This window comes from Triticum urartu, chromosome 6A, assembly GCF_056163025.1.
Source record: "Triticum urartu cultivar PI428250 chromosome 6A, HENAU_Tu73, whole genome shotgun sequence".
Lineage (NCBI taxonomy): Eukaryota > Viridiplantae > Streptophyta > Magnoliopsida > Poales > Poaceae > Triticum > Triticum urartu.
Genome location: NC_141878.1, coordinates 411,064,358 through 411,074,900, shown reverse-complemented (window position 1 = coordinate 411,074,900; position 10,543 = coordinate 411,064,358). Strand labels below are relative to the sequence as shown.

The window sequence follows — 10,543 nt, the reverse complement described above, 5'->3', positions numbered from 1 at the left end:
ATCTCTACCGAGGCTAACTTTTAGGTCGTCGCCGGTGAAAAGAAGCTAGGGTCTTTTATTTCACGTGAGTAATCCGCATGCCGTGTTTTTGGGTGTCTTGTAACAAACTTTTTTCTATCTTAATTAATGAATGAGACAAAACTTTTACCTTGGTTTTAAAAGAAAGAGAAGGAAAGAAAAGGAAGTCCAGCGTCGGACTCAAAGGAAGAGCTGTTGCGGAAATGGAAAGAGCCGGAAGGGTGAGCCGTGGTCGTTCTAGTCGAGTCGGGCCGCCCGCCGCCACGCCATCTTCTCCTTCCCGTTAATTAAAACCATCAAGCATAAAACCCTCGCTCGCCTAGCGCGGCCACCTGTCCCCCCTCTCCCCTTCCCCTCTTCTCCCCTCTGCCGCGCCTGCGCGCGAAGCGAAGCCTCTCGCTTCGATCCTTTGCTTCCCCGCGACTCTTGCCATGGCGGCCGATGGCTCCGAGCGCCACACGGCGCAGGTGGTGGGCGCTGAGGGGGAGATGGACGGCCCCGCGCTGGAGCGGTTCGCGGCGGCGGCGGGGCTCGTGCAGCGCGGCCTCTCCTACGCCGTCGTCTCCATCTTTGGGCCCCAGGGCAGCGGTGAGCCCACATCCTCTGCCGTGCGGAAATATTCAGCTCCTTGTGTTGGGATTTGTGAGGGGAGGATGCAACTGTCTCTTTGGGGTTCACGGCGATGAGAAAATGGAGAGCGATAAATTAAACAGGTTTCCGTTTACGCAGTTATTAATCCGTATGCTCGTTTCCGTAGTGCGCATCCTATCCTCTAGCGGTGCGGTCGGTTGAGTTCCCTCTAGCGTGATGTGAACTTGTCGTGCGGTGGCGATTTTGTTTAGGTGCTAGTTCATTTCGGAAGCCGTTCCTGATGCCTACTTTGTTCACCGGGCAGGGAAAAGCACCCTACTCAACCATCTCTTCGGGACAAGCTTCACCGAGATGGATGCCTTGAAAGGAAGGTAAACGCCATCCACGCCGAGTTTCCTTTTTCTTCAAAAATTGTTCGATTTGGTGATTGTGATGTTAAATGCTGCTTTTATGTCTTTTCATTGCTGCTGTTGCTGCCAGGAATCAGACCACCAAGGGGATTTGGGTTGCCGAAGCTGTTGGCATCGAGCCGTTCACTCTTGTGATGGATTTGGAGGGGACGGATGGGAGGGAAAGAGGGGAGGTGACTTGTTTTCTACTGTACTTGCAAGCCTGTTCGATGTTTAGATTGTTATGCATGCAATTGGGCTTTCATGCTATACTTTCATTTTATAGTTTGGATGGCTTGTATATTCCTCAACCTTTAGCATTCATCCAGTCCTCTGCCTCTTAACTGTTTGTTGACTAATGTCCACAAAAGTAGTACGCGTCACTTATTTCCTTTGTACCACCTGAGTGCTTAACATGCCGAGAAGAAAATTGCTGTGATTCACATGCTGCATTAGTCCCCTTATTAACTTTCTACAAGGATCTATAACATTTATGCTCTTGTTTCCAGTACGAAATGGAGGTTCTTAGCACTCAGTGGTGTGCTATAAATGCTATTTTGCCACTATAGTACGTCTAGTTGCCATTTTGCAGCCTAAATCCAGGCAACTGATTTGAGCACATACTTAGAAATGCAACCAACTAATACACTCTCGCAAGTTCTCTGTCCCTTCACCTATGACAGTTTGAGCTAGAATTTCAGGCATCCACTTTTTTTCTCCGTAAAAGAGGGAGCGGCTCCGGCCTCTGCATTGTGCAATGCAAGTCAGCCATCTTTTTTTTTTCTCGAGCACCCAGACGTCTTTATTAAAAGTGTTTATTACGAAGTATCAAGTTCGACAAAATGAAACCGTCAACTTAAAGGATACATATCGTCACTTCTGACCATACATTTGATATTTCTTTTGTTGAAATGAGGAGCTTCACCTTTTATTTCCGTTTTTTCACTGGTTGGTATTGTTAATTCTTAGTATTAAGTTACATTCCAGCGACGATTATTAACTGGTGCCTTGTGTTACTCGTGCAGGATGATACAGCCTTTGAGAAGCAGAGTGCCCTTTTCGCTCTTGCAGTTTCTGATATTGTAATGATAAATTTGTGAGTTGCTGATGTCATTGAGTAATCTTTAGTTGGTGAATTATAACTGAATTACTGCAATGAGTAGAGAGCAATTTTGCTCAACCTTTTCATGTGGATTGCTAATTGTAAATGTGCACTCTGCAGGTGGTGTCATGACATAGGCCGAGAACATGCGGCTAACAGGCCTCTTTTGAAAACTATATTTGAGGTAACTCGGTTGCAATCAGACATGAAGTACTTATTTTGACTACATATGTGTGTTAGTTTCTTATGAGTTATTTTTCTCTATTTGAGGTTTTGATGCGTTTATTCAGCCCTCGGAAAACGACGCTACTGCTTGTGATCCGTGATAAAACAAAGGTTAGTACAGTTCTAGAGACCGAGACACACAATTTTGTTCCTCTACTACCGAGTCAGAGATGCATAACTTCTAGTATTTTAGACAACGGAAGAAAATCTCTCTCCCGGCCTCTACATGCACATAGCCATGCTTATATAGAAATAAAACTCGACCAAGAGGAACTAGCACCTGTGGCATTTTTATTTAGGAAAACAACTGTGAGGCACCGCATGGAGGCCAAGTCTTGAACCCACGTGTGCGTAGCAAGCGCATAAGCTGCTAGCCAACTGAGTGGCACTCAATTCTCGTGCATAATTTGTATGATTTCATTATTATTATTTTCTTCTTATTTGCAGACTCCGGTAGAGTATCTTGCCCAGGCTCTAAAGGAGGATATCCACAAGGTTTTCTTATCTTACATTCTGCTCACCTTCCTTTTCTGCTTTGTCATATTGGAATATTCACAATTTTTTTTTCTGTTTGTAATAGATATGGGATTCTGTTCCCAAACCAGAAGTCTTCAAGAAAGCTGTGCTAAGCGAATTCTTCAATGTAAGTGCATGACTTTCACTGAAAATGGGACTTGCATATATCAACTGACATATATTTTGTTCAATATAAAGGTGGAGGTCACCGCTTTGTCAAGTTATGAAGAGAACGAAGAACTATTTAAGGAGCAGGTATGTTAGAAGCTAACATGCTTATTCTGTCACATGCTGGTTGCAACTATATTTTAGTTTAGACGTCTTGTGTAGAATCAATAACTCAAGCTAGTCTCTCTCTCTTTTTTTTATGGGGAAGACCTTGTACTCTACCGTTTCCTACCTTTTTTACTTACTTGCAGGTTGGGAAACTCAGGCACAAGTTTATTCATTCAATCGATCCCGGTGGTTTAGCAGCTGATAGAAGAGGTGTCATACCTGCTTCAGGTTTCTGTATTAGCGCAATGCATATCTGGAAAGTAATACGAGAAAATAAGGACCTTAACCTTCCCGCTCACAAGGTTAGGTCATTGTATTTTTATTGACAGTGGTCTGAGAAAACTAACACTTCATTGGGTACCTAAGCATGCTTCTAAATCCCTTTTATATCATATGTAAATTATATATTTCACTGTTTTTTCTTCCTGTATTTTCTAGATCATGGTTGCTACTGTTCGTTGTGAAGACATTGCGGATGAAAAGCTTAGATGTTTTATGTTGGATGAGGTTACCTTTGCTCTTATGTTATAGTTCTTAATCTTCTCTTTAGCTAGCACCATGGGAATTAATTATTTCGCTCTGCAGGGTTGGTTGGAGCTGGAGGCAGCTGTAACATCCGGTCCAGTACGAAGCTTTGGCATGAAGCTTAGCGACATTATTGATTTTTATCTATTAGAGTGAGTGATTGACTAGTTTTCCCGGCAAGGGTCTTCCTAGAAAGTTATGATAATCACATTGATTACCATGATTCATTATGTTTGTCTTCTCAATTAGCATACCCCTGAACCTGTTAGTTTAATTACGTGCTGTTCATTTGCTTCAGCGGTGTAATGCACATTTTCCTTGCACGCATGTTCGATCTTTGTTTGTTTGTCCCCATAAGTCTGAGGTTCTATATTGTTTTGATGCACATCATGTACTGCCTATATGGATATTAAACTGTTACCCAACATATTGATCAATTAATGCACGCGGTTCCTTATAATGCCAGTTGCGTCGTGTTACCATGCTGCTATGTCTTATGGTAATCAAGCTTTTTGAACCAGTTTTTGCCTTTTCCCCACAACTTTTTTCTGCTTTGGTGACTATTTTTCCACAGCAAATTATAAAATAACCCGAGCACAACACAGTTTAGGAGTAGGAAAACTCGGAAGATATATAATTCATAATGTTTACATCACTTCTTAAAACCGCCATTCATTTGTACTGTACCATGGCATCACTTGATAGAAATCTCAAAAGAAAGGAAACCTTTTCTTACTTTTTACGCTGATGGTTTATTTTTTCGGTTTTTGTTTTATTTTGTCATGTGAGTTAGCTGAATTTATTTGGTTGTTCTGGTACTGCATAGTCGTACAAATGTCTTGGTCTCTGGGGTTGTTTCAATTAGTGTTTATGTGGAAATTGATTAGTTCTTGAAAGCACATAAAGAAAATGATCTTGGCATTTGTTTCATACAGTTCGATCTCTGATCTGACTGCTTTTTCTTGCAGCTATGACATGGAAACCATGTACTTCGACGAAGGTGTGAGAACTGTCAAACGTCAACAGTTACAATCTGAAATTGTAAATGTGAGTAACTCATTTAAACATACTCTGTCACTCTTCACTTACATAAAGTGGTGTAAAGCGCCGGGGGGGGGGGGTCCCCACCTGAATATATAACTGAAGGCTGTAACCATCGTACAGACGGTCACAGAAGGAATTACAAGAACACGAGGGTTCGTGCGGATAGGTATGTAAGGCGGCGGTCTTTTCAGCCGGCATCTTTTGCCGGTGAGACCATAGGGTCAGGTCGTCAATGATAAGCCGTAGGGTGGTCGAGCCATGATAGTCGATCTTGTTGAAGATCATGGTGTTTCGAGAGGCCCAAATCTTCCACAGGTTGATGAGCAGGACGGTCGACCAGATGGAGTGGTCCAGTCTAGGGGCATTCTGCATGCCCACAAGATTGGTGCGGCGAGGTGGAGTGATGCCGACTCTTTGCCAGATTCAGTGGCGTGCGGGCATTGGATGAAGATGTGAAGGGCATCCTTGGAGGCGTGGCTGCACTTTGGGCATACTGGAGATATGCTTGTGGAGGAGGTTGGCCTTGGAGTTTAGTCTGGTCATGGAACAGCATCCATCCTAAGTTACGCGATTGGTAACCTTGGAGGATTATATTGCCCTAGCATGAGTGTCCACATTGTCTTCAGCCATTATAAGCCGAGCGGGTGGAGAATGGAAAGAGTAAGGACATTATAGGTCCTTAAACTATTTCAGGGGTCTCATGTAGTTCCCGGAACTTTGAAATCATCATCAAGATCCTGGAAGTGTGATTAGTGAATCATCCAGGTCCGAAGCGGCCACGTCATCCTTCCACCGTGCTCGCTCACGCTGCTTGTTTGCAGCTTTGGCCCTAGATGATTCACTAATTGCACTTCCAGGACCGTGATGGTGATTTTTAAAGTTCCAGAACCTATGTGAGACCCCCCGAATTAGTTTAGGAACCTCTAATATGCTTTACTCTATATTCAATGTAGGTGAATATATTCTTAAGAATCAGTGCATGGCCAATGACAGTTTACATCATTGGCTGCCAACGCGTGCAGTATCAAGTGTTGTCTTCCAAACATCTGAAACACTCGGTTTTATAATCTTTCTTGGGTCCTATTAAGTTAACTGAAGCGGTTTCCGCATATGTAGGGCAGCTATAATGTTAAATACTGGATCTTGCCAATTCTTAGAAAATGAAGCTGGATTTTTCAATTGTATCTCATGTTGATCACTTGGTCTCATGCATTGCAGCACACGCACCCTGCTTTTGAGACAGTGATAGAACACCTGCATTGCACGGTCCTCAGTAAATTCAAAAACGATCTAGAACAATTATTGAGGAGTGGTGAGAGATTTGCAGCATCAGCTCGTCATTGTGCCCAGTCTTCATCAGTAGAGTTTGAGGCAGGATGGAGAGGTAAACAAACAACTTCCAGCCTCAAGATTTCTTGGGATGCAACTATCTAGCGCTATTTGACCATTGTTTCCGTGTCATGTGCTTTATTCTTCAGTTAGTCGTTTTTTTTACATGATTAGTGATGTTCCTTTTGATGAATTTGGGTGACCTTGTAACCATATGCAGTAATGCAGTATTGTGAATTTTTTGACAGGAACAGTATTGTGAAAATTGATTTCTCACGTTTTGGTACTGCCTTCATGCTTTTGGTTTCATAATACTGAATGAGCTTTCACCACCCTATTGCACTTCGACTGCAATGAGCTTTTGCATGTTGATCTTGTTGTAAGCACTTTTTTCACGCTTGCTCCCAGTGGCAGTGCCAGCATCCAGACGTTGTGATGTCACGAGGACCTGTGTAGTCAATTTTCCTAATTTGTTTGATCAGCAGTGGTGTATACATGAGGTTCTCCTGTTTGCCAAATTCATGTGTAGTCACTAGACTACACAGCTACAACTTGGCTTTGCCACTGCTTGCTCCTGGGATTGTTATCATCTTCATTTGGGAGGCATGTCTTTATCATCTTGTGTGTGTTTTTAAACGGTAGTGGCTTGTCATAAGCTCTAGTTCTCATGCTTGTTATTATGGCTCATTCAGCTGATATTGAAAACACTAGGCTGCATCGTCTCCTTTAATTGAGATATTGGTCCTATTTTGGAGTGCTCGTGCAAGTAGGGTTCACTTCGGACTTGCGCTTCTATTATCGTGGTCATTGCTTGGATGTTGCAAGCTCCTTTGATGTATGGTCTGTGCTTTCATGCATGTTTGTGGTCCCTGCTTGTACTTGCTTAGGTTCTAGTGTTCTGTCTTGGTCGCTGGTTGCCGGCGGGCGTGCCAGGGTTCCTTAGGTCGTTTATTGTTTGTTTTGGTTGCCATGGGCCATGCGATCTTTGGCGCTGTACTTCTATTTCTATCTAATGAATACATGCAGCTCTCCTGCATGGTTTGAATCTCAATATTTTTGACTAGATAAACTATGTATTTTGGTTTTTACTTTGTTGTTCCCATGCAGATGCAGTAGTTAAACATGCAGACTGGGATGCTACAAATAGCAGGAACAAACTGCAGCAGAGTATGGAAGTTCATACAGCATGTTTGAGGATTGCAAAATTGGATGAACTAAAAGCTACTTATAAGGTTATTTTCCTACTCAGTACAGACTCTGAAATCTTGAGACGCCCCCCCCCCCCCCCCCCCTCTGAAATATACAGAAAGTTTTTCTTACCATGATGTCAGTTTTTAAAACGTTACATCTTCATGCTTTGCCCTTCATTATTGAACATTGCAGAAGAAGCTCTTGGATGCACTTTCTGGACCTGTACAATCAATCCTGGAAACTGGCGAGCGAGACTCTTGGGCATCTATTAGGAGATTATATAGGCGTGAGACCGAACATATTATATTGACATTTTCAGATTCCCTTTCTGAGTATGAACTAGATCAGACAACTTCTGTTGAAATGGTCTTAGAATTAAGGGAACATGCAAAATGTACAGTAGTAAAGAAAGCTCGAGAAGAAGCTGGAAACATCCTTATTCGTATGAAAGGAAGGTAGGACATGATTCCTTTCTTTGCTGAAGGAGAAACTAGGAAAACGTGGCCTTTATGTTTTAGGATAGCACTGCCATCTTTATATCGTTAACATGTTTGCTACCTGTTTTATTTGATTATCTATAGGTTTTCAACTGTGTTGAGCCATGATAAAGATTTGATGCCAAGGACATGGACGGCAAATGAAGATATACATGCAATCACCCGAGAAGCACGCTTAGCGGTATTTATAGTTTCATACTTGTCATGTTCCAGAATTACCAACACACCATTCTTGGGTGGGTGAAGCAATCATCTGTGATTTGTGTGTACAAAAAGTATCATATGTTTACCATCTTCAATTTTCAGGCGTTAAGGCTTATGTCGGTAATGGCAGCTGTAAGGTTGGATGATAAACCAGATAAAATAGACCGGGCTCTGATGGTTTCTCTTCTAGATGGAGGACCACTTTGCTGGAAGAGGAGCATCGAGTTCACTTCTGATCCACTAGCTTCAACCACATGGCAAGAGGTGCTGCGTCTTATACTTTGCTCTCTATGGTTTACAAGGCATGGAGTGAGAATAAGTTGGAACATTTTATGTTTGTACAGGTGTCACCACAGGATACACTAATCACACCAGTGCAGTGTAAATCCATCTGGAGGCAATTCAAAGCTGAGACGGAGTATCCTGTTGCACAAGCAATTTTGATGCAGGTCTATTTTCCTGGGTTATTTTTCCCGCACAAAATAAATAATATTTTCCTGGGTTATTTGCTGCCCAAGTGTTCATCCAATCGATCAGTTCTTTCATAACTGTGATCTATGTTTTCTTGAATGGTGAACATGAGCCCATGAGCATCCCTATAAACAGTAAAATTTAAATAGCAAAAAGAATCAAACTATTCTAAAACTTTATATTAATAAACCTGGTCGGCTGTTCTACTCAAAGTTGAAGGTTCCCGAAGAAATGACATCTGTGGTATTCTTAGCAAAGCAAACAAAATTGGACATCCAAATTGCTTCAAACGATGCTTTTTTAGCACCGACTTTCTTTTTTCTTTGGCCAGAATACCACGATGTCATTTCCTTTTTGGACACGGCCATGGTTACCAAAAATAATAATCAGATTTACCATTTTTTTACTGTTCAAAGGGTGAACATGGGCCCATGCTCCAATAAGCCCATGTTCCAATAATCCGTGTTGGAAGTTGGAACCTCTGGGTACTAATCTTGGTAGTCCCATCCTCATTGTTTCCTTTTCACCTTATATGTGGAATTATGTTTATGGTATATCTACCTAAGTATATGTGCTGTATGTGGTGTCCTGATCGAATTCTTCCTATCCAACCCTTTCTGCAGGAAGCACACAGACGTAGTAATAATTCATTACCACCTGCGTGGACCATTCTTGTTCTTGCAATACTTGGATTCAACGAATTTATGTTTCTTCTTAGGTACTTATCTGACTGAAGTAATTCTTTATGTGGTGGAATATCTGAATTATCTTTTAAACATTTAATTCAAGTTGTTTCTAGTTAACATGATATTCTGAGATTTCAGTGTTCAGGGTTGTAACAGGGCCATTTTCTCATGTTGGTGGGCTGACTAACCAGGGCTGTTCTTTTGTTCATGAGCAGGAACCCTGTATATATTCTGGGGCTCTTTCTCGCTTTTGTTCTATCCTATGCTGTATGGTTGCAATACGACATTAGGGCTTATTTCCGTCACGGCACTGTAAGAATCTACACATCTCTTTCCATAGATATTAGATCCATGGATTCCTTTTAATTGCCACAATGGAAGATGCTTCTACTAGGCATTTCTCATCTTTTCTCATTATGCCAGTTAGAATTCCTTCCTTGTATTTCTTCCTGATATTTTCACTTCAACCGAAGATTGCCAAACATAATTTCCAATTGTTATCCTGCCATCTGCAGGTGTCTGGACTTATCACTGTTTCGTCAAGTCTCCTCCCCACTATCATGGATATCGTAACGGCGATCATCAACATGAGCCACAGGAAGAAGCACTCCTTGCACCGGTCTCGCCGAGCCCCGCCATACCATGCTCAAAGCTTGAGCAACCAGTCGCAGCAACACGCTGAAGTGCACTATCATGCTTCTCCAGACTCGCCGTCCTCGGTGGACTCAAGCAGTGGCGGTGACTCTTGAAACCGTCAGCACAAACGTCTCATGGAAGGAGCACTTAAATCTCGACGTGATGTGCAGATGAGTAGTACGTATATATGGTAAGATGCGGCGAGCACAAACGACTCAAGGAGCACTTCAATCTGGATGTGATGTGCAGATGAGTAGTACTCCCTCCATTCCAAAATATAGTGCGCCCGCGCTTTCCGAGGTCCAACTTTGACCATAAATTTAACTAACAAGACCAACTGCGGCGGGAGAAAAAATTATATAATTGAAAACTTCTTTTAAATATGAATTCACTGATATAATTTTTGCTCGCGCCGCAATCGGTCTTGGTAGTTAAATTTACGGTCAAAGTTGAAGCATGTGGATAGAGGAAGCACTACATTGTGGAATGAAGGGAGTAGTACATATCGTAGTAGTATATATTAGATCCATGTATTCTTTTAATTGCCACAATGGAAGTTGCTTAAATATATACTGAAATATGTGAATATGGGGAAAGATCTAGTACCTTTGTGTAACACCCCCCCCCCCCCCCCCTCTCTCTCGCTCTCTCTTTCTCATACACACACGCAACAAAATAGCACAAAAATATGACATAGCAAGAGATTTTTTTTCCTATTCAAAGTTTAACAAGTTTTGTCCCCCAAATCGTTTACACAATTGATCCACTTTTACCATTAGCTTCCTCGTGAGGAGTTCTTTAAAACTAGATCTCTTGTTGGTATGTCTGATAAATATTTTTGTG

At 42.1% G+C, this 10,543-nt stretch overlaps 1 protein-coding gene across 1 annotated transcript; it reads left to right on the top strand.

Annotated features, from left to right (window-relative positions):
- Positions 1-281: 281 nt before the first annotated feature.
- On the top strand, positions 282-10,230 carry LOC125513577 (protein ROOT HAIR DEFECTIVE 3 homolog 2). Its single transcript, XM_048678711.2, has 22 exons — positions 282-606; positions 914-980; positions 1,090-1,192; positions 2,024-2,094; positions 2,221-2,284; positions 2,371-2,436; positions 2,773-2,820; positions 2,906-2,968; positions 3,040-3,096; positions 3,261-3,419; positions 3,556-3,624; positions 3,703-3,794; positions 4,611-4,689; positions 5,905-6,070; positions 7,123-7,247; positions 7,399-7,661; positions 7,788-7,884; positions 8,010-8,171; positions 8,252-8,356; positions 9,002-9,096; positions 9,280-9,376; positions 9,580-10,230. Exons 1-22 carry the CDS (start codon positions 450-452, stop codon positions 9,811-9,813), a joined length of 2,439 nt encoding a protein of 812 aa, XP_048534668.1. The 5' UTR covers positions 282-449; the 3' UTR covers positions 9,814-10,230.
- The last annotated feature ends 313 nt before the right edge of the window (positions 10,231-10,543 follow it).

What these genes read in the sequence shown, in the direction of transcription:
- LOC125513577 (XM_048678711.2), top strand. Translation starts at nt 450, where the DNA reads ATGGCGGCCGATGGCTCCGAGCGCCACACGGCGCAGGTGGTGGGCGCT. An exon ending in GATATTGTAATGATAAATTT is followed by an intron (nt 2,095 to 2,220) that starts GTGAGTTGCTGA and finishes TGCACTCTGCAG; the next exon opens with GTGGTGTCATGACATAGGCC. An exon ending in TAAAGGAGGATATCCACAAG is followed by an intron (nt 2,821 to 2,905) that starts GTTTTCTTATCT and finishes TGTTTGTAATAG; the next exon opens with ATATGGGATTCTGTTCCCAA.